This window comes from Salvelinus namaycush, chromosome 36 (assembly GCF_016432855.1).
Source record: "Salvelinus namaycush isolate Seneca chromosome 36, SaNama_1.0, whole genome shotgun sequence".
Lineage (NCBI taxonomy): Eukaryota > Metazoa > Chordata > Actinopteri > Salmoniformes > Salmonidae > Salvelinus > Salvelinus namaycush.
Genome location: NC_052342.1, coordinates 9,660,426 through 9,684,794, shown reverse-complemented (window position 1 = coordinate 9,684,794; position 24,369 = coordinate 9,660,426). Strand labels below are relative to the sequence as shown.

The 24,369-nt window shown below is 42.6% G+C and overlaps 2 protein-coding genes across 2 annotated transcripts in view; one reads left to right on the top strand and one right to left on the bottom strand.

Moving 5' to 3' along the window:
* focad (focadhesin) overlaps positions 1-13,049 on the bottom strand; it is a 68,293-nt gene extending 55,244 nt beyond the window's left edge. Inside the window, exons 1-4 of the mRNA XM_038975770.1 lie at positions 12,976-13,049; positions 12,785-12,859; positions 12,387-12,541; positions 7,801-7,899 (exon numbers count right to left, since the gene is read on the bottom strand). Coding sequence (XP_038831698.1) covers positions 7,801-7,899; positions 12,387-12,541; positions 12,785-12,859; positions 12,976-13,032 — 386 coding nt within the window. The 5' untranslated portion in view covers positions 13,033-13,049. The remainder of the gene's footprint in view (positions 1-7,800; positions 7,900-12,386; positions 12,542-12,784; positions 12,860-12,975) is intronic.
* Positions 13,050-20,582: 7,533 nt separating this feature from the next.
* mllt3 (MLLT3 super elongation complex subunit) overlaps positions 20,583-24,369 on the top strand; it is a 40,502-nt gene continuing 36,715 nt past the window's right edge. Inside the window, exons 1-2 of the mRNA XM_038975824.1 lie at positions 20,583-20,676; positions 21,280-21,460. Coding sequence (XP_038831752.1) covers positions 20,665-20,676; positions 21,280-21,460 — 193 coding nt within the window. The 5' untranslated portion in view covers positions 20,583-20,664. The remainder of the gene's footprint in view (positions 20,677-21,279; positions 21,461-24,369) is intronic.

Sequence of the window (24,369 nt, the reverse complement as noted above, 5' to 3'; positions counted from 1 at the left end):
TATGACTACTACAAGTTATGACATGTTATTCTGACTACTTTAGATGCTATTATGACCACTACATGTTATTATTACTACAGAAGTCATTCGAACAACGCTATCGTGACTATCCACAGCTGTTATTACAACAGAACGGTATCATTACCACTGCGGAAAAATGTTATGTTATAATAAGCATTATTATTATTCATTTCATTTGTAAAGCGCTTTTCTCAACCCAAGGCACACAAAATAATAACAACAACAATCCAAAACACAGCAAACAAATCAACACTATATACAGCTGTCGCCAGAGCCGGAGGACATGAGAACAGAATTAGCAGAGGTCCTTGAAAGCCTTTCTGAACAGCACGGTCTTGAGCTGTGCCTTAAAGGAGGACAGAGACTCTGTAGCCCTAATAGTGGGAAGTGAGTTCCACAGCCTCGAAGCCGCGCAACTGAGAGCCCTGTCACCCGGAGTTATTAAGTCTGCTGCGGGGCTGAAGGGAAACAGAACCGGAGGAGCGACGTGTGCGTGTGGGGCAGGAGGGTCGAATGAGGTCAGACAGGTACTTGGGTCCAGAGTTGTGGATAGCTTGGTCGGTGTGAACCAGGATTTTGTAGTCGATGCGTGAGCATATGGGGAGCCAGTGGAGGTTGAACAGCACTGGAGTGATGTGCTCGCGGGAGAGGTGTGGGTGAGCACGTGAGGAACAGTTCTGGACATATTGTAGCCTGTTAAGGCACTTGGCAGATGTGCCAACAAAAAGGGAGTTACATGGAAAAATTTGACATTGGTCAAACTCTTGATGTGCGCCTCAAACGAGAGCTGACTGTCAAATATCACACCCAGGTTGCGAACCTGACTGGAGGAGAGGACCTTGACATCATCAATATTGAGGCTGTAGCTGCTGATGTTGGTAATGATAGTGCCAATCAGGACGACCTCTGTCTAGTTGCAGTTTAACTGCAGGAAACTCAACTGCATCCATGTTTTGATGTCCTGCAGGCAGCTGACCAGGAGTGCAGTGCCATTGGCAGTGTTTGTGGAGACATACAGCTGTGTGTTGTCAGCATAAAAGTGAAAGCCCAGTTCGTGTTTCCTCAAGATGTTCCCAGTGGCAGAATGTGGATACAAAACCGTAGTGGCCCCAGTACGGAGCCTTGAGGGTCCATGTCGGAGCACAACTCTGTCTGATTTACTGGGATCGATGGCTACAAACTAGTAGCGATCAGTGAGATAGGACCTGAACCAGTCCAAGACAGTGTGTGACAGGCCCTTCTCCATGCAGTCTAGCAGGATGGCATGGCTGACCGTGTTGAATCCTGCACTGAGGTCCAGCAGTCAGAGGATGCTGGCAACCCCAGAGCCAGCATTCACGAGGTCATTAGTGACCCTTACCAGGGCAGTCTCAGTACTGTGTCTAGCTCTGAAACCCAACTGGAAGGGCTCAAGTAGGTGGCCAGGTGGCTTTGGAGTTGGCTACAAACAGCACGTTTGAGGAGCTTACTCAGGAAGGGCAGGTTGGAAATAGGCCTTTAGTTCTGGAAGTTGTCAGGGTCAGATCCAGGCTTTTAAAGTACTGGTGTGACTGCAGACAGTTTGAGCTGAATGAGGGACACACCCAGTGATGAGGGACTTGTTGATCATTTCTGTGAAGATAAACTCCAGAGCAGGTAAGCAGGTCTTGACAAGGGAGGTGGTGATAGGGTCAAGTAAGCAAGTGGTGGGCCTCTTTGTCCTAACCAGCTTGGTTGCATCAGCTGCAGTGACTGTGGTGAAGGTGGAGAACCTTGACTCAGGGAGCATAGGACTTGGTAGCTCAACTAAAGAGGCTTGGGAGGTCAGGAAGGTGCTATTCATGTTTTAAAGTTTGCTTTGGAAGAAGCACAGGTATTGATTGCACCGTTCTGGGAAGGCTGAGGTAGCACAATTGTTCACAGGTTGGAGGTAGGGCTGTTATGGTGACCGTATTACCGCCACATCGGCGGGCACGAGTCATGATCGCAGTCAATTTCTACGTTACCGTTTAGTCGCGGTAATTAGGCTTCTCCAAGCTCTGATGCTGCTGCTGGTCATTAGTAGCCTACCAAACATGATAACATGCTAACCACCTGGTACCCAGCACTCTATTGTCCCTTTAATCACTCTGACATCAATGCAAATGTAATCGAAAATGTAATCAAACACTTCATGAGAACCCACTAGCTCATGTTACGCAACATTTCTATAGACTATGCAATTTGAAAACATAGCTTTGATGGCTTCTATTTAAAGAAAAAGGAGGATACCATCAGCTTTCTATAGGCTAGGCCTACCATATTTATTTCTCAACTTTCCTAATATTAAGCACTTTGCTTCTCTGTACAACAGGAGTTTAGCCTACCTGGCTGGCATGAAAGGAACCACGGGAAAAGCGTCATCCATTCACTATTTAAGTGCATAGATGACATGTATTTTTTCCCCTGACCCTGTTTTGAGACAGGAGCGTGACAATGGTCCATTCTAAAATCAAATTCACACATATATTATTTAGTATATGTAAAGAGAACATTAAATCAAGAATAGTCTGATGGGTGACAATAATATTCTATCACTTGTGAATATCCTATCACCAGCTTGAATGCAGTAAGGCAAGAAACAGTGCATGCCTTTCCCCCCCCCCAGACCTTTTCAAAATATAGTTGCACATGTAGCCTAGCCCAGGTGTGTATAGTGGCCAAATGACTTCTTAAAATGAAGCACATTCATTTGCTTTACAATGGGTATAGAGCCTAACTGGCACACACACACATTGCGTGAGCTTCAAGTTCGGGGAAGATCATTTTCACCATAAAAATGCATGCATAATCACATTCGGGGTCACTTTTGAGAATGGTGTTTTCCCGCTAATTGATCGCATTTTGGAACATTCGTACTTATTGCCTACTGCCGTGTGCGCATTGCTGCGCTTATAATACTGAAGAAAGCCAAATAGTTCATCTACATTTTAAGCTAAATGTTCTCATCTGTTGCATCAGCTTCACTGTTTAAATGAACAAGCGAAGCCCACAGCCATAGCCAGACAATGGCCTAACATAAGGACAACCCATAGTATGCTATTCTGTTCTTCTGAAATAAATCTAAAGAAAGATGATATAAAGCAAATGTAGTCTAAAAATAAATAATGGTGTAGGCTATATTAAATGGATTTATTAGATGTTGTAAAATGTAGATGTTCCAAAGGTCTGCATCAGTGGCTTGTAGTCTATGTGTGGAAGCCAGGAGATGCTAAATGTGTTTATGTTAATTAACGATCAATTACCGTGAGACCGGCAGTTATTTGCTTGACAATCACCGGCTGACAACATTTCATGACCGCCACAGCCCTAGTTGGAGGAGCTTGCTCACAATAGAGAACAGCACCCGGGACTTACCACTGCTGTTGCTGATCAGTTGGGAATAGTAGGATGTCCGAGCTGCATTTATGGTGTGTTGGTATTCTTGCTGATGTTGCTCATAAACTCAGCAAAAAAAAAAAAAAAAGTCCTGTTTTCAAGACCCTGTCTTTCAAAGACAATTTGTAAAAATCCAAATAACTTCACAGATCTTCATTGTAAAGGGTTTAAACACGGTTTCCCATGCTTGTTCAATGAACCATAAACAATTAATGAACATGCACCTGTGGAACGGTCGTTAAGACACTAACAGCTTACAGACGGTAGGCAATTAAGGTCACAGTTATGAAAACTTAGGACACTAAAGAAGCCTTTCTACTGACTCTGAAAAACACCAAAAGAAAGATGCCCAGGGTCCCTGCTCATCTGCGTGAACGTGCCTTAGGCATGCTGCAAGGAGGCATGAGGCCTGCAGATGTGGCAGCCATAGCCATAGCCAATAAACTGCAATGTCCGTACTGTGAGACTCCTAAGACAACGTAACAGGGAGACAGGACGGACAGCTGATCATCCTCGCAGTGGCAGACCACGTGTAACAACACCTGCACAGGATGGGAGCGTCCGAACATCACATCTGCGGGACAGGTACAGGATGGCAACAACACCTGCTCGAGTTACACCAGGAATGCACAATCCCTCCATCAGTGCTCAGACTGTCCGCAATAGGCTGAGAGAGGCTGGACTGAGGGCTTGTAGGCCTGTTGTAAGGCAGGTCCTCACCAGACATCACAGGAAACAACGTCGCCTATGGGCACAAACCAGACAGGACTGGCAAAAAGTGCTCTTCACTGACAAGTCGCGGTTTTGTCACACCAGGGGTGATGGTCGGATTCGCATTTATCGTCAAAGGAATGAGCGTTACACTGAGGCCTGTACTCTGGAGCGGGATTGATTTGGAGGTGGAGGGTCTGTCATGGTCTGGGGCGGTGTGTCACAGCATCATCGGACTGAGCTTGTTGTCATTGCAGGCAATCTCAACGCTGTGTGTTACAGGGAAGACATCCTCCTCCCTCATGTTGTACCCTTCCTGCAGGCTCATCCTGACATGACCCTCCAGCATGACAATGTCACCAGCCATACTGCTCATTCTGTGCGTGATTTCCTGCAAGACAGGAATGTCAGTGTTCTGCCATGGCCAGCGAAGAGCCCGGATCTCAATCCCATTGAGCACGTCTGGGACCTGTTGGATCGGAGGGTGAGGGCTAGGGCCAATCCCCCCAGAAATGTCCGGGAACTTGCAAATGCCTTGGTGGAAGAGTGGGGTAACATCTCACAGCAAGAACTGGCAAATCTGGTGCAGTCCATGAGGAGGAGATGCACAGCAGTACTTAATGCAGCTGGTGGCCACACCAGATACTGACTGTTTCTTTTGATATTAACCCCCCCTTAGTTCAGGGACACATTATTCTATTTCTGTTAGTCACGTCTGTGGAACTTGTTCAGTTTGTCTCAGTTGTTGAATCTTGTTATGTTCATACACATATTAAGTTTGCTGAAAATAAACGCAGTTGACAGTGAGGACGTTTCTTTTTTGCTGAGTTTACATCTGCGCATGTACAGTTAGCCTAGTTTTCTTATACGGTCGTTCTAGACGACGGACAGTTGCTTTGAAAGAGCGTCGCTCTTCAGTGTACCAGGGAGGCGATTTGGAGAAAGACAACATAAAAGGTTTTCAAAGGAGCAACTTCATCCAGTATGGAGGCCAAGGCAGTGTTGTATTAAGCCAGAGTCAGTAACTGGCAGGTAGAGATCGATTTAGTAAGCTGGCCAGTGTTAACCGTTTTCAGACTTCTAAACTGAATGGAGCGTTTCTTGGGCCGAATGAGTAGAGGAATAGCTAGGGTGAAGGTGATGAGTTTATGGTCAGACAGCCCTGACACATTTCCTTCCAATTTGGCGAGACGCCTGTGGAGACCAGGTCCAGTTTATGGCCTTTCTTGTGGATAGCAAAGTCCACGTGTTGTTGGTGTCCAAAGTTGTCCAGGACATCCGCCAGGCCGGTAGAGAGACTGCAGTCAGGGGAGTCGACATGTATGTTGAAATCACCAAGCACTAGCATAGCATGGGCTCAGGGGTGTTAGTAGCTCAGATAGTTCAGCAGGAAAGTTAGGGAGGCCAACAAATTAACACAGACAGTACTGATACAGAGCCATTGATCTTGAAAGGCATTCATTCAAAACATGACAGCTGGTACTGCAGTAAAATCACAGTGCTGTCAGTCCTGCAAATTACAGCCAATCCGCCACCCTGTCCGGATGTGCGAGGACAGTCCAGGTAGGTGTATACCTGATGGAGGGAATTTGTGGAGGGATATGTACTCATTGGGCTGATGCCAAGTCTCAGTGAGAAAGAGAATGTCTAGACCTCTATCAGTGATGATACCATTCAGCCGTAAACCTTTGTTGTTTATGGACCTTGACTTTAAAAGCCCCAGTTGTGCATGATGTACTGCTTGGATTACGAGTGCACACACCAGACTTAAGTTTGTTAATTAGTCTCCTACCGCCCCGTCATCTGCATTTTTTCCGCAAGATCCCGTCTTGCTTAAGGCTGTTGCTCAGCTCCCTGCACAGGGTTGTTTTAATATGTTAAAATCTTGGGTGTAGTGAGTGATAGTTGCTTCCATTTCTGTATCTTTTGCTCCAGCCTTTGGTCCAGTAGATGGGAGATGAGATAAAAAGAGATGAGGATCAAGGAGGATCTGAGCTGGTACTTGAATCCAAACAATTAGCTAGTTGATTGGAGAAGTAGTCAAATATATATATATATTGTATATACACAAAAGTATGTGTGGATTCATCTATTTCAGCCACACCCTTTGCTGACAAGTGTATAAAATGAGCACACAGCCATGCATCTTCATAGCCAAACATTGGCAGTAAAATGGCCTTACTGAAGAATGGAATGGCCTTACTGACTTCCAACGTGGCACCGTCATAGGATGCCACCTTTCCAACAAGTTAGTTCATCAAATTTCTGCCCTGCTAGAGCCACCCCGGTCAACTGGAAGTGCTGTTATTGTGAAGTGCAAACATCTAGGTGCAACAATGGCTCAGCCACGAAGTGGTAGGCCACACAAGCTCACAGAACGGGACCGCCGAGTGCTGAAGCGTGTAAAAAAAAGTCTGTCCTCAGTTGTAACACTCACTACCGAGTTCTAACTGCCTCTGGAAGCAACGTCAGCACCAGAACTGTTCGCCAGGAGCTTCATGAAATGGATTTTCATGGCCGACCAGCTTCACACAAGCCTAAGATCACCATGCACAATGCCAAGTGTCGGCTGGAGTGGTGTAAAGCTCGCCGCCGTTGGACTCTGGAGCAGGGGAAAAGTGTTCTCTGGAGTGGTGAATCACGCTTCTGGGTTAGGCGGGATACCAGGAGAATGTTACCTGCCCCAATGCATAGTGCCAACTGTAAAGTTTGGTGGAGGAGGAATAATGGTCAGGGGCTGTTTTTCATGGTTTGGGCTAGGCCCCTTAGTTCCAGTGAATGGAAATCTTAATGCTACAGCATACAATGACATTCAAGACGATTCTGTGCCTCCAACTTTGTGGCAAGAGGTTGGAAAAGGCACTTTCCTGTTTCAGCATGACAATGTCCCTGAGCACAAAGCGAGGTCCATACAGAAATGGTTTGTCGAGATCGGTGTGGAATCTCATCGAACACCTTTGAGATGAATTGGAACACCGACTGCAAGCCAGGCCTAATCGCCCAACATCAGTGTCTGACCTCAATAATGCTTGTGGCTGAATGGAAGCAAGTCCCCGCAACAATGTTCCAACATCTAGTGGAAAGGCTTCCCAGAAGAGTGGAGGATATTATAGCAGCAAGGGGCTAGGGGGGGGGGGGCAACTCCATATTCATGCCCATGATTTTGAAATTAGATGTTCGATGAGCAGGTGTCCACATACACTACATGACCAAAAGTATGTTAACTAATTTAACGTTGTTGGTAACATTTTTAGTTCTGTTCAATACTTGATCAGCTAAAAGTTGATAAAACATTGCACATAGAAAACACTTACAAATAACTAAGGATACATTTGCAGGAGTAAACTACCAAGGTTGCCACTATGCGCCATGGCAAGCATGAAATTACCTGAAAGAGTAGTGATAAGTGATGTGGACTCAAAGACCCGCACTCCACTCCAATCAATAGTCTCACACTCAGAACCTAACTTGATGTTATGAATCAAAAGTAGCCTAGACATCTTTCCTCATGTGGTCACAGTAAAGTTGAGAAATAGAGCGATGTGTATGGTCCTATATGGCCCCCAACGTCAGACCACGGGAAATAAAAATAAAAAGTGGACTAACCTGACGGAGCGGGGACAAGTGAAGTGGAATAACCTGATGGACTAGCGACAAGTGAAGTGGACTAACCTGATAGAGTAGGGACAAGTGAAGGGCGTTCCTTTGTCTCGCTGGTCCGCTTGCACCTGGAGAAGCCTTCCTATCACTTTTATCAACCCCTGCACATTCCTGTTCATAAGAAACAGAAAAAAATGAATAAGGCCAGGAGTATAACTAGCAGTTTACAGAAAACCCAGATAGATTAGGGCTATACTGTGCAGAGGACCTTACAGGGATACTTCGGGATGTTGACAATGACGCCCTGTATATACTTCCCCAGAGTCAGATGAACTTGTGGATACGTCTGTGTACATGTCTGTGTACAATATGAAGGAAGTTAGAGGTAGTTTCGTGAGCCAATGCTAACTAGCGTTAGTTAGCATTGGCTCGCAAAACTTCCTCTAACTTCCTTCATACTGGACAAACTTTGCTGTGGGGTTGTGGAAGCTGTAGTCAGAGATTTAAGCTATCCGATTGGCCAGCGCAGTAGGAGCACTTGATTTAGCTCTCCTGGTCCGCCGGATAGGCAGTTTGTTTCTTCAGACAAATAAAATAGTTCAAAATGGGAACACTTTGCCTATCCAGCGTAGGGCTTCTGAATCAAGTGCACCTACAAACAACAGTAGAAGACTAATAAAAAAAGACTGGAGCTCTAGGCTTTATCATTGGCTTTTCTACAGAAATGTTTGGTGATAGACTATGAATGCCTTGAAGATTGACTAGTTGACCAGGATCGACCGGTTGGTGACCACTGCAGTAAGAGAAGCACACTGTACACTTGTACAATGATATTAGATGGCGCATGCGATAATATCAGAGATGGGAAAGGTCACAAGCTGTTTGGCGTTCCATTTCCTGCTGCGCTGGCCATTACCTCAGCACGATCAATAGCTCAAAGTCAGCAGTAGCAGCAGCCTGGCGAGTGCCAAAACAGCGTGTCCCCTCCTCAGTGAAATTACTTTGTTACCATCTTATTACAGTGAGAGCAGAGGGCCCAAGGTGTTATGAACAACGCAATGCCAACAGGGCAGAGCGTTCAGATTCCAATGCATCACCATCATTCAATGTGTTTACCATTGTAACAGACCTGAATGATTTTGGTTAACAACAAAAAAGAAATAAAAAAAATAACATACTCAATGTCATACAGTGAATGATAGTGGCCATGGTTATCATACTGCACGGATATGATCTCTAGGCCTATACGTGGAGTGCAGTGTATTTTCAATGCTACAGAACTACTATCGAAAGAGTTCCATGACTTTTAATATAGCACGATCAACTGCTCTACAGTTTGGTGTGACAATACCGTGTAACAGGATGTCCTGATAAGTGTTCAACCACAGAGAGATAGGGGAGGGGCTCATGTCTGACAGTATGGCTAAGCTCTGTTAAGACCTCAACAGCGCGCAGGAGGCTGTCGTAGAAGAAGAACGGTAGAAGACAATTTTTATGAGTCTGACTCTAATCAAGTCTGTCTGAACTCTCTGAGCACCTGTAATAAAAGGCTGTAATACACACCGAGACATATTTTCTGAATTGTGTGTGCGCGCGCCAGGGTTTCCGTTAGCTGGTAACAGCCGGCTTTTGGCTTATAAAAAAATTGAAAAAGATAAATAAAACTGGCTCTGGCTAGTTGTCTGGGAGAATAAGAAAATAATCCCATTGCGAATAAAGCTTTTTAGCTTATTCATTGATGGAAATACCAGTCAATGTTAATACATTTGACTGGTCATGCTTAGCGGTCGATAGGTTAATTTGCAGAATTTTGTGGAATTAAATTGGCACGTGTACAGTATATTCGGTATGCATCTTATTTATCACACGCGTACAGCATACAGATACTTTGTGGGAAATCTGCTGCTGCTACAGCCTCTCAAACTGCATGCATAGGCAATGGACGGCAGGCTTCATCAGCGCATCACACACCACTTTGCAATGAGCTGGAGGCAGTATGCATTTTGAAAACATATGCTTAATTGTTTGAAACCTGAACGTTTTACTACATATTATGAGGCATGTCTTACCTTGCCAAAATATCCGTAGAGGCAATTATTTTATATCAACTTTCTTTCGTTGTCCAGTAGCCAAAGGCACAATCCTATTAGATCTCCCCTCTTTCTAATGGATATTTCCATCTCTGTCACATGAAACCGATCGCATGTGCAGTGCTCTTTGACAACAGTGTTTTCCTCCGTAAATTGCATTATGGAACAAACACTTGAGCATAGCCTAGTGCCTTGTGCATATTGCTGCGCTTATAATGTGATGAAATAATAGCTGATCAACATTTTAAGCTAAATGTTCTGATCTGCTGCATCAGACTCAGTGCTTTTTAACTTTTTTTTAAATGTAGCCCAGGCCTACTGGTTGTATGAATTTGGGATCTATCGTCCCACAACTGTCCCAGAGCCTGTTTGGAATAGGCTATTTCTTACTCGACAAGCGGACTATAAAATAGGTCAACTTTCTACTATGGGGGATAGTAGACTGACAGAGGCTAGTGATTTTGCTGTTCGTTACTCGTCTTGCTGGCTGAGGAAAAGTAAATGTGGACAGTTCTTCTAACATCTTCAAAGAGCACATCAGAATTCAAGAATGACCACACATCATTGCATCCTCGACTTGCATGTTCTGTTAATATGAATTACCATCATCTAAATGTGATTTCTGTAATTCTGAGCACCGTGGGTGGACGCCCTAATCAGGTCACGTGCCCAATGCATATGGGTTAGAGGTCGACCGACTATGATTTTTCAACGCCGATACCGATTATTGGAGGACCAAAAAAAGCCGATACCGATTAAATCGGACGATTTTTTAAATTTATTTGTAATAATGACAATTACAATAATACTGCATGAACACTTATTTTAACTTAATATAATACATCAATAAAATCAATTTAGCCTCAAATAAATAATGAAACATGTTCAATTTGGTTTAAATAATGCAAAAACAAAGTGTTGGAGAAGAAAGTAAAAGTGCAATATGTGCCATGTAAGAAAGCTAACGTTTAAGTTCCTTGCTCAGAACATATGAAAGCTGGTGGTTCCTTTTAACATGAGTCTTCAATATTCCCAGGTAAGAAGTTTTAGTTATTATAGGAATTATAGGACAATTTCTCTATACGATTTGTATTTCATATACCTTTGACTATTGGATGTTCTTATAGGCACTTTAGTATTGCCAGTGTAACAGTATAGCTTCCATCCCTCTACTCGCCGCTACCTGGGCTCGAACCAGGAACACATCGACAACAGCCACCCTCGAAGCAGCGTTACCCATGCAGAGCAAGGGGAACAACTACTCCAAGTCTCAGAGCGAGTGATGATTGAAACGCTATTAGCGTGCACCCCACTAACTAGCTAGCCATTTCACATCGGTTACACCAGCCTAATCTCAGGAGTTGATAGGCTTGAAGTCATAAACAGCGCAATATTTGAAGCATTGCGAAGAGCTGCTGGCAAAACGCACAAAATGATGTTTGAATGAATGCTTACGAGCCTGCTGCTGCCTACCACCGCTCAGTCAGACTGCTCTATCAAATCATAGACTTAATTATAACATAATAACACACAGAAATACGAGCCTTAGGTCATTAATATGGTCGAATCCGGAAACTATCATCTCGAAAACAAAACGTTTATTCTTTCAGTGAAATACGGAACCGTTCCGTATTTTATCTAACGGGTGGCATCCATAAGTCTAAATATTCCTGTTACAGTGCACAACCTTCAATGTTATGTCATAATTACGTAAAATTCTGGCAAATTAGTTCGCAATGAGCCAGGCGGCCCAAACTGTTGCATATACCCTGACTCTGCGTGCAATGAACGCAAGAGAAGTGACACAATTTCACCTGGTTAATATTGCCTGCTAACCTGGATTTATTTTAGCTAGATATGCAGGTTTAAAAATATATACTTCTGTATATTGTTTTTAAGAAAGGCATTGATGTTTATGGTTAGGTACACGTTGGAGCAACGAGTCCTTTTTCGCAAATGCGCACTGCATCGATTATATGCAACGCAAGACACGCTAGATAAACTAGTAATATCATCAACCATGTGTAGTTATAACTAGTGATTATGATTGATTGATTGTTTTTTATAAGATAAGTTTAATGCTAGCTAGCAACTTACCTTGGCTTCTTACTGCATTCGCGTAACAGGTGGGCTCCTCGTGAGGCAGGTGGTTAGAGCATTGGACTAGTTAACCGTAAGGTTGCAAGATTGAATCCCTGAGCTGACAAGGTAAAAATCTGTCGTCCTGCCCCTGAACAAGGCCGTTAACCCACCATTCCTAGGCCGTCATTGAAAATAAGAATGTGTTCTTAACTGACTTGCCTAGTTAAATAAAGGTGTTAAAAATAAATAAAACATTTAAAATCGGCGTCCAAAATTACCGATTTTCGATTGTTATGAAAACTTGAAATCGGCCCTAATTAAATCGGCCATTCCGATTAATCGGTCGACCTCTAATATGGGTCCGGTAAATTTCTCAAATGTCCAGTGAATTTCAAAAATGCTTCCGGTCAAATGTCCGGCGCTACATTTTTTTGCGGAAACCCTGGTGCGTGCGTGTGTGAGTGGACAAGCGTGTGTGTGTAATACCTGGCGGAGGGCAGGAGGTTGAGGACGCTGTTGAGTATGTAGTGCAGGTCGGCGTGGGCCTGCTCTACCAGGAGCACCACAGCGTCACAGCAGGCTGAGCGCACAGCAGCACAGTCACTGCAGCACTGCTCCCACAGGGTCTCCATAGCTGGGCCCTGCAACACAGTCAGACACAGTCAAAGACACAGGAGAGGCAGAGGCACAGCCACTACGGCACTGCTCCTACAGGGCCTCCACACCCGGGAGTCAGACACAGTCAGAGACACATGATATGGTCATAAACAAATTGCATCAATCGAAAACACAGCGGGTCAGTCAGAAACAAATGTTACAGCCTGAGGCACAGCTTCACACTCAAACATGATACTCAGACACAAATTTGAAAGCCAGACACCTACCTGGGTGGAGGACTGGCTGATCCTCTCATTCTGGCCCTTCTCTTTCAGCACAGCCGCAACCAGACTCCTCACCGTCTGCAGACATAGACAACAGGCTTACTACGGAGTTAGATCCTGGCTCACAATAACCTGAACAGTATGACCCCCATTGCATCCCCAATCCAGAGACAATCTCTCAGTCAGCACTTTACCTGGGCTTGTATGAGCGGGCTGGGAAAGTCAAATCTCTTTTTCAAATTCTCACTCATCTTCTCTGGTCATGCCTGCGAGTGAGGGAGAAATACCAAAAGATTATTCTTAGGATTGAGAGCACAGAAACTGGAATATTTCCAAATAAGTTCAAACTTAAATAGAACGGAGCTCTCCTTGTTGAAAACAAAAGTACACAACAAAACTAAGGTTATTGAAGAGGATACCTGGAAAATAAAACTTTCTGGCCATGTTTCAGAGACATTTTACATTACATTTTTAGTCCTAGCTCCCAGGGGACTGACATGACAACCTACGAAACGAGCTGAACTGCCCAAAGACAGAGTGATTCCCCAAACTCCAGCCATCTGCTGTGTCATATAGGCTACAACTAGCCTAATGCACTGTGTACCTACATTGAAGAACAGCCCCCAAGCAGGTACCTGTATCCCTTTGAAAGACGACCCCCGCAGTGTGAACTAAAGCTCTGACAGGTGGCATTGGCCACTGACATAATTTTGCATGAATTGAATGCATTATTCACGAGACACTTTCCCGAATACAGACAGATGACTGGCCCCCGAGCAGTTTGCTAGTCGCTACATTGAATACATTGAAACTTGGACCATCTCAGGTTGTTGTTCCATTAAAGAATGACAATGAGGCAGAGAGGACAGACAAGTGGACTGACTACCAGATGGTTATTGTCAGGGCCCTGGCTGCCTGGCTGGCTGATAGCCAGGGAGATCTGTATGTGCTGTGTGAGACTCTGAACAGAGGGGGAATATGGGAGACAATGTAGGCCCCCCCCTACCGCACCGCACTCCAGCCCCACCCGTTCCCCCTCTATTATAGAGCTGATAAGTGACAGGCCAACAGTGTGCAACAGCCCATTCACAGCCCCTGACGCAGCTATAACATTCACTCTCAACGACGTAATACAGCATCCACAGAAACAGCCACACTACTGCAGCCCAAACGTATAGCGAGGTAAGGCTCTCATATTCAATGCTAAAAGTAGACTTCTGACAACTGTCTTCTACAAGTTGGTGTTTATGGTTGAAACTTATCGTAGGCCTTTGTGACGTGACTGACTAGGATTAAAGGATAAAATCCACCTGTCAATGCTGGTTGGGTGATATTACACTGCACAAGGTGCTTGGTTCCATAAAATGACATTTTGTTGTGAAGGGATTGAAATGTGGCCTAAATTGTGCCGTGTTATTAAATGTGTATAAAAGACAATAGAGGGAATAAACTAACATTCATATTCTTTGAGTGTAAAAACAAAGTTACTGTTGTTGAATTAGGCATAAGCAAGATGGTATAAAATCGTTTATGGATTGACATGACTATGTTCAAACATATTCAACTTGCTCTATAGTCTGACTATGCTGAGGTTTGACACCCAGATATAGTCTTTTAAAAAATAGATGTTATTTCACTGTGCTGCATGGCACATTTTCCAAACTCAAAGAGGGACAATAGTCAGTGAAACATGTCAATTAAACTATTCAGGGGTTTCTAGACTGCCTTTAACTTGCTCACTAACAATGTAAACAGGCCTGTACTGCTGGCTCAGCATTGTTAGTGTAAACAATGTGACATTGTTTAAAATGCTCATTCCTGTGCCTTTGAAAGTGATAGTCCTAATGCTTGTGGATAGCAGAATTGACTATGGCTTGTTGCTTGTCCTCCAAAACGATTTAGTTACTGGTTAAGGCAGGCAGGCAGAACAGATAGCACATTATGTTTACATTGTGAATGCAATGGGATACATTTGGTAGAATTACCATAAACTCTACCAACAGCGTGGCTGCCTAGCTGCTGGTGTACCTGGGGTTACTAATAGTAGAGACAGAAGACATATCAATACTATCATGATGAGTTTCCTGGAAATTAGTTGCAAGCGCCAAGTTCCCTGACGCTTGCAAATGTTAAACAAATGTACTGTAGCTAGCTAAAACAACATCTGTGCATTAGAGACGTCTCCAACGCCCAGAAAGCTCCGATTCACCACGAACAGGTCGGAAGCCCACAACAGCTCAACACACATTTGGAAGTGCCGAATAGCCTTTTCTGTTTCTTTTAAAATGTAGAAATGTTTTGTTAGTACATACCGGCCGAAACGTGAGTAAATGAAGATAGTTACTCAGCGAAACTGCATATTTGGTAATCAATTAACGTATTTTTACATTATAACGCTTGCAGAGCTGGTGAATGGGAGTTTGAGTCGGAGCTTTCAAATATACTGGTTCAGTAGCTAGCTAGATATCAAGCTACAGCTAACTTTACTGTACATCTAAGCCACTTTCACCTTCAGTTAGGTTAATCATTTTGAGGGATTGATAACTTGCAAATAACACACACAGTTACAGTTGGCAGTAAGTTAGATACAAACTAACAGAACGTCTGTTGAAATTATAACTAGCTAGCTTGCAAAGTTTAATGAATTTGGTGAGCTAGCTCCTAAACTGGCCACTGCACTGAATAGCCAATAACGTTAGATTGCAGCGCGCGAAATCTTATTCCACATAAGACATGCAGTATTTTAAACGTCTACACATTTACATTACTGACCATAATACAGACCTAAACTTTCTAACTTAAAATGATCAACCAATATCTGTAATTGCAATACACTTCAAACTGTACCTCTGGTCCAGAACTGGCAAAAACACATGGGAGTACGGTGTGCAGTAAGCGTCAAACAAGTATGGAAAACTCAATTGAATAATTACGTACATGTCATTCAAACTTATTTGAATAAACAATGATGTCATATTTGAAAAAATAAGAATCCTATTTTTCTTGAATTGATTATTATTGCATACATATATTTAAACTTGCATTAATCTGGATATAGCCTACTGATGATGATGATGAGGAGGAGGAATCACTGGACACAGGTCTTGTGCATCCTATAAAACACCAAATTGCCAAAAGAAACCTACTGTAATGTTAGATCAACATTTCACTAGCAAGTTTTTTTATGGTTGTTTCCTTCATTTCAGCATGCAAGATCATAACTGAAATGGTCTTTTAGCTGTAAATTGCTGTTATCATAAAAAAAAATGATTTTTGTTTTCAAATAACATTGTTGGGACTGGGACTTAGTTTTCCAGGGAATTGTCAAGTGTGAAGAAATGTTTCTATTCTATTAAATGAACTGTGCTGTGACCTTGAACAACGTAGGATGATTGCCTTGAGTTTCTGACACCTCAAGTGAAATTTCTCTGTGAATGTGCTGGATTTCTTGATTTCTTTTTTAAATTATTATTATTATTTGTGTACTTGTTTGACATTTTACTGCATTGTTGGGAGCAAGTAACATACACATTTTGCTGCACCCACTATAACATCTGCTAAACTGTGTACACGACCAATAAACTTTGATTTGATGAGTGGCATGGCCAAACCAGTCCTCACAGACATGATGGTGTTGATGAGTATGTAGGCTCAACAGGTGGAACCAGTGATAATTGGTCCTAGTGTTACATTAAATGTCAAGGACACGATATAATACCAAAATTAAATTGAATCATAATGAATCATAGCCACTGTCATCCCAGGTTTGCTTGCTTGCTCGATCACATCGACAGCGTCATTGCATTTTGGTACACCAGAAGTACATTCCTTTCCAATGGAACCCTGGGTTCGCATTGCAGCATTCCGTTGCAGAGGCAGTTGCAGTACTTTCTGTGTGGTGCATACGTTGGATTTATGCTTCAAACTGTATGCGTAGACGGCTTGACAGAAATGGTAGCAGAAGGTGAATGTTGAACTTTTGTTGCACACATCCATATGATGCTGCGTACTATTTTGCGCAATGATGCTATCGGTGTGATCAAGGCTATAGCGTTTCTTCAGCAAACATTCTGTGTGCAATACAAATATTTAATTTTACTTGATGTGATTTGGATTGGTCTATTGTGTAAGTGACTATGGCCAAAGGTGGCTTGGTTAGGTTTTTCTCTGGACTTCCTGTTTTAACGGACCGATGAGGAAATCGATACTAATCCATCCTGTCATGGCGCTTTGGTTTGGCACTGTATGCATCACCACCTCTGCAATAGGTCATCTTTTTGTGCTTGCCTCCATTATACCGATATTAAGAGCTGTCAGATTAGGACACCACTTGACCTGATCCTCAATAAAATCATGATTACCTTTGTAACAATAATCCATGTGTTCAAGCAGATGTAATCTCTAGTGGGCAGACTACCTAAATGGTACAGTAGATCTTCCTTTAAACTATTGGCACCGATAGCTAATGAGCAGCAATAGTTCCGGTGCATGGGTTTTTCGTCACTGGTTATTTGGACAAATCACGATTTCGCAGGTGCGCATCTTTCGAATTTTGCAAGGGGAGGGTACATCCAACCCATACGCTACGTTCGTAACCAAGGGGGAAGGGGTAATTTACCACATACCACTGGGAAAAATCCACTTTACCGCCCCTCCAACTGGTAATTACTAGTGGAAACGCATCCATCATCCTGAGCTCCCACATGCTGACCTCTGACATCACCTACTAAGGAAATGACCACAAATCACAAGGCCAAATCTACACTGGAGTTGCTTACCAAGAAGACATTGAATGTTCCTGAGTTTTGACTTAAATTGGCTTGAAATCTATGGCAAGGTTTGAAAATGGCTGTCTAGCAATGATCAACAATCAACTTGGCAGAGCTTGAAGGATTTTAAAAATAATAATTGTCAAATATTGTACAGTTCAGCTGTGCAAAGCTCAAGGGTGTTTATTTATTAATTCATTTATAGAGCCCCACAGTGGAGGTGTCAAAATACCCATAAAACCTAGTGGTCAAACAGGGAAATGGTTCCAATCCTTTTTCCAACATTCATTTTTCCCATGGGGAATTTTAGAAACACTTAAAATAATTGTCAGTTTAAAGAAACGCCAATTTATTTGTTACTAAATGTAGAGAACATTAGACAGTTCATCCAGAGATTCTTACTTTTGCCTCGATTTGTCAGTCTCATCCAAATCATCATGGCATTTGTAGTTCTTTATGACAGCCACATTAGCAGCTAATTAGCATTTCATTTTTTTGGGGGGGGGGGGGGTAAATACAGGTGAACGTATTGATGAAAGTCACCTTGTCCAAAAAGATTTACACGGTTAGCGAAATGTCACGCCAGGGCAGGCCTACACAAAAAAAGGCCTTATTTTAAAGTATATCTAAAATCCCCTATGGGAAAAATGAAAGGTGGAAAAACAATTGGAACCAATTCCTTGTTTGACCGCTAGATTTTATGGGTATTATGACACCTCCACTGTGGGGCTCTATTTGTCAGGGACCATGTACAACATGCCATTGCACCAGATTTAGCTAGTTTGCTAATTGTCATTTGTAGTGCCTGGGCTTAACACCCATGGACACAAAACTTATGCTGCTTTCGTTACCAAGTTGGTGTTGGGAATTTGCCAGTTGTGAAGCCGTAAATACCAGTTGGAGGGCCATTCAAGTGGATTTTTACCAGTCTTATGTGGTAAATTCCCACTTGGTTAACAAACTCAACATTAATCGAGCAGCTGACCAATTACGTGAGACTTTAGTTCTGGGCTAACTGAGATTAACGTAGAAGCAACATCAAGGTGCAACAAAGGTGATTGTAAAAACAATTACATTTTTCAATGGGGAATGATGAACAATTGGTTAGTTGTCAAATCCAACACTTGTTAAGTCCATATTGTTAGGTTCTCTTTCTTGTGAAACTGACACAACTTAAGAACAAAGACTTAGCCCACTGATGGAAATTGGAAACTGAGCCCTTGCATTGATATCTCAATCAGAAACTGTATTGAGCTCATTCACGTCATACTGGATGTATGTAGACATGATCAGAATTGGTATTCGGAGTTAGCCTATAGTTCAAATTCAAGATGTTTAAAGCTGATTTATGGTCATTCCATATATGCATTGGCTGTACAGCATTTACTGCTATGCGGCCTCTGCAGAAGTCAGTCCATTCATGCTTCGTGGAGCAGCGCTGTTGTGAAGGAAGTTGTCAAGGAATTTAGTTTTTGTTTATACATGACCTCTCACCCGCTCCTACATTCAACCAATCACATCAATGCGGAGCTATACAGAGCCTCTGCATTGTTAAAGCCAATTTATGCTTGATCCAATTATGTGGTTGGATGATGTTGTAGTTGGAGGCTTCGTATTGAGGGTGTGATGCATTTTCGGAGGGTGTGATGCATTTGCGGAGCCTTCGGGGCACAGCAATTGCGTCATACCCTTAGTTTTTTAGCTCCCGGATCGCATTGACAGAGCAAGCATAAATTGGCATTTAGGTTTATGTGTGTTTTAACATACATATTTCTTACAATGGCTGAAGATGTAACATAAGTTTCCAAAAACACCACACAGAGAGAATGTTTGTTTAAAAAAAGGGTGTATTCGAGGCATGTGAATCGAAAGAAAAGGAAGCACTGGATCTTGGATCAGTGTTCTCCCTTTCCAATATATTCCAATTGGCAAATTTGTATTTGTAGTCACCTGTTCCTTTCGTTACGGGCGGTCCAAAAAAGACAGGTAAAAATCTTGATTTTGTGTTTAGCAGAGATCGGCTGTGTATAAAGTAATGAGGAAGGCCAAAAAAGCTTCTAACGACGTACTTAGCTGTTCTATGAGTGGTCTGAGGCAGTCGTTAATAACGAGCGTTTTCAAGAGAAACTTCAGTAACGATGGTTTTGGGAAACAGTTGGGAGATTTAACGACTGCTCCTATGAAAGATGTAATGATGAACGTGCTTTTGGGAAACCGAGGCCATAGCTGTTGTGAAGGAAGTTGTCAATAAAGTGTGTTCGTGTTCATACAGGACATACCGCCCCCACCAGTTATATGCCGCTATACCGAGCCCTCCACATTGTTACAAAAGTTGGGAGGCGCAGCGATGTGGTACGGCGCTTGATTTGGCCTCCGCAAGCCAACCGAGGCTCCGCAAGTGCGTCACACCCGCCATGTGGAGCCTCTGGACCACATTACCAGATCAAGCATACTTGGGTGTCATTATGGGCTGGCTATGTTCAAGGAACATGAGATGTTGGACTAAAAAAAACATATGAATAGTTATCTATTTTGGGCCTCATAATATATTGTTTGTTTTGATATGGATGGTGTATGAATGATTATGTGGATTCAATGACCATTTGCGGAAAGTATATTTTTGAGTATATTGTTTGAGTATATTGACATACAATTGTAGGCTAATAGAGGATTAAAAAAATATCTAATAGCAGAGTGTAGGCTGTGTTTGATATATTGGATAATGTTATGTTACAGTATCAAGTGCTCCAGTCAACGCTGTTGTAAGAGAGCAAATTTATGTTTTGACTGTTCATGCTGGGTCACTATGTGTACACATCAATGGTTTAAAAGCCACTTGCCTGTGTGGGTAAATTGTGAGGTGGATTTACTATAGCCCATGCATTGGTTGTCTGCGCGTGTGCGCTGTCTCATTGGTTCGCTTTCCCGCTGCTCGTCTGCGGCTCTTGTCAGTGCACAAAACAGCGCATGCGTCTTATTTTGCTCCTCAGCCTTTGAAACTCGGGGTTGAGTTCAATTAGGAGAGACCATGTCCGCCATCAGCCATATGCACTTCTCTATCTTCTCATTTAAAACAAATTCTCCATGAAATAGCGGTAGAACGCGGCCTCGAGAATGGCCACATCGGTGAGTACACTGCTTGCGACCATGCTTAGCAAGGGTGTGTTGCACGGTATTGTTTTCTTTGCTAGAAGAAGGCGGAATTGCCCGGCGCGTCTGAGCAGAAGATTTCCAGCCATATTTCTATCGAAGTACAGTAGAAACACAGATAGCTCTTGGTTAGAACTAGTTGAGCTGGGAAGCGCATATAGAATGCCGCATATCTCGTGTATAGAAACATTAGTGCGAAAGTGATGCTTGGATAGTAAAATAATGAAAAAGGTCTACCCTGGTAAATTAGACTTTTAATAGTTTTTCGGCGTTGTTCAAAATGACTTGCAGTTTGTAGCGTATAGACTACGGTAGCCAAAGCTACTTAATGAACATCAATATAGGGCAGGCTATGCTTTCTAGACCCGATGCTTTCTTTGCTGAAATACTATGCCGGATAGTGTGTATGGGATTTTGAGTAGGCCTATATCAAATCGAAATGTGTTATTCTGCAACGTGAGTGTTTTAATTGATTTATTCCACGCATTGCGTGTGTGCCTATTGAGACCATCGTTTTGCCATGGTGCCAGTCCAGCCTTCGATTGGCAACAATATGTGATATGATATTGGATGTTACAGGGTGCTGTTCAGGTGAAACTAGAACTTGGACATCGTGCCCAGGTCAGAAAGAAACCCACGGTGGAAGGCTTTACGCACGACTGGATGGTGTTTGTCCGAGGACCAGAGCACAGCAACATTCAGCACTTTGTGGAAAAAGTAGTTTTTCACCTGCACGAAAGCTTCCCAAGACCAAAAAGAGGTAGGATTATAATTTACCCTAATTTTTATTAGATTGTTTTGGATAGTTTTACTGTCATAGAAGAATAGACTGCTTGATTGCAAAGCAAACCTTACAACTCCGGACAAAGACTATATGGGTTGATTTGTGTGCACGAACTTTCTTGGTAGAAAAAACCCCCACGCTGTTTTGTTATAGCCTTCACTTTGCAGAGTTTGTCATTTGAAAATATTGGAATTTCTACTCCCGAAACTTGCTTAATTCATTTGAACATGCCCACCTATAGCGCATACGTAATTTATTGGATGCGCAGTTGGAGAATTGAATACCAACATATTGATTCATTTTAGAGTTTAAAACAACCTGAGGTTAGATGAAAGCAATATGATTTTTTTATTAGAAGAGGCAAATTCCGCCCCACCTGCTGCAGGCTATGAATGATTGGGCAACCCAAAATAATGTGAGTATTCTGCAAACCATAACGTGTCTAGGTGGCTTTGTTTTTAATAGCTGATCCATGGAGGGTAACTTGGGTTTAAACGCCCCCCTTGTGGGAATTCTCAGAAACGACTTTGTCGCCAATTTCTTTACCCCCAACACTTTCCCTGGAAAAGTGTCCCTAAAAATGGAATCTTTCGTCTCAACTTTTTTAAATCACTCCAACAAAACGATTTTGAGGTACATTGGTCAAATATTGGGTCATTTACAAAAATATACAGTACCAGGCAAAAGTTTGGACACACCTACTCACTCTAGGGTTTTTCTTTTATTTTTACTATTTTCTACATTGCAGAATAAGAGTGAAGACCTCACAACTATGAAATAACACATATGGAATCATGTAGTAACCAAAAAAGTGTTAAACAAATCCAAATATGTTTTATATTAAACATTCTTAAAACTAGCCCCCCTTTGACTTGATGACCGCTTTGCACACTTTTGGCATTCTCTCAACCAGCTTCATGAGGTAGTCACTTGAAATGCGTTTCAATTAACAGGTGTGCCTTGTTCATTAGTAAAAGTCCGAGTCCATATTATGGCAAGAACAACTCAACTATGCAAAGAGAAACGACAGTCCATTACTTTCAGACGTGAAGGTCAGTCAATCCAGAAAATGTCAAGAACTTTGAAAGTTTCTTTAAGTGCAGTTGCAAAAACCATCAAGCGCTATGATTAAACTGGCTCTCGTGAGGACCGCCACAGGAAAGGAAGACCCAGAGTTACCTCTGCTGCAGAGGATAAATTCATTAGTTAACTGCACCTCAGATTGCAGCCCAAATAAATGCTTCACAGTTCAAGTAACAGACACATCTCAACATCGACTGTTCAGAGGAGACTGTGAATCAGGCCTTCATGGTTGAATTGCTGCAAAGAAACCACTACCAAAGGACACCAATAAGAAGAGACTTGCTTGGGCCAAGAAACACTAGCAATGGACATTAGACCGGTGGAAATCTGTCTGATGAGTCCAAATTTGAGATTCATATTTCCAGTCGCTGTGTCTTTGTGAGATGCAGAGTAGGTGAACGGATGATCTCCGCATGTGTGGTTCCCACCGTGAAGCATGGAGGAGGTGTGATGGTGTAAGGGGGTGCTTTGCTGATGACACTGTCTGTGATTTATTTAGAATTCAAGGCACTCTTAACCTTTATGGCTACCACTGCATTCTGCAGCGACACGCCATCCCATCTGGTTTGTGCTTAGTGGGACTATAATTTGTTTTTCAACAGGACAATGACTCATCACACTTCCAGACTGTAAGGGCTATTTGACCAAGGAGAGTGATGGAGTGCTCAGCATATGTGGAAACTCCTTCAAGACTATTGGGAAAAGCATTCCTCATGAAGCTGGTTGAGAGACTGCCAAGGGTGTGTAAAGCTGTCATTAAGGCAAAGGGTGGCTACTTTGAAGAATCTAAAATATATATTTTGAATTGTTTAACACTTCAGAACTTACTACATGATTCCATATGTGTTATTTTATAGTTTTGATGTCTTCACTATTCTACAGAAAATGTAGAAATAGTAAAAATAAAGAAACCCTTGAATGAGTAGGTCTGTCAACTTTTGACTGGTACCTATTTATTGAACAAAAATATAAAGGCAACAATTTCAAATATTTTACGGAGTTAGAGTTCATATAAGGAAATCAGTCAATTTAAATAAATTAGGCCATAATCTATGGATTTCACATATGCATCTGTTGGTCACAGACGCCTTAAAAAAAAGGGTGTGGATCAGAAAACCAGTCAGTATCTGGCATGACCACCGTCGGTCTCATGCAGCGCAACACATCTACTTCACATAGAGTTGATCAGGCTGTTGAATGTGGAATGTTGTCCCACTCCTCTTCAATGGCTGTGCGAGGAAGCCGGATGTGGAGGTCCTGGGCTGGCATGGTTACATGTGGTCTGCGGTTGTGAGGCAGGTTGGACGTACTGCCAAATTCTCTAAAATGATGTTGGTGGCTTATGGTAGAGCAATGAACATTCAATTCACTGGCAACTGCTCTGGTGGACATTCCTGCAGTCAGCATGCCAATAGCACGCTCCCTCAACTTGAGACATGTGGCATTATGTTGTGACGAAACTGCACATTTTAGTGGCCATTTGTCCTAGCACAACGTACACTTGTGTAGTGATCATGCTGTTGAATCATCTTGATATGCCACACATGTCAGGTGGCTCTTGGCAAAGGCAAAATGCTAACTAACAGGGTTGTTCAGAAATGTGTGCACAAAATTTGAGTGAAAAGCTTTTTTTCATATTGAAAATTTCGGACATCTTTTTTTAAATTTTAGCTCATGGGACCAACACCTGACATGTTGCTTTTAACATTTTTGTTCAGTGTCTGTATCTCACACACACAATATACCATTAGGGGAGCCTAAAGATAAATAATCCAGTTGTAGAGATTTTATTTAACCCGTTT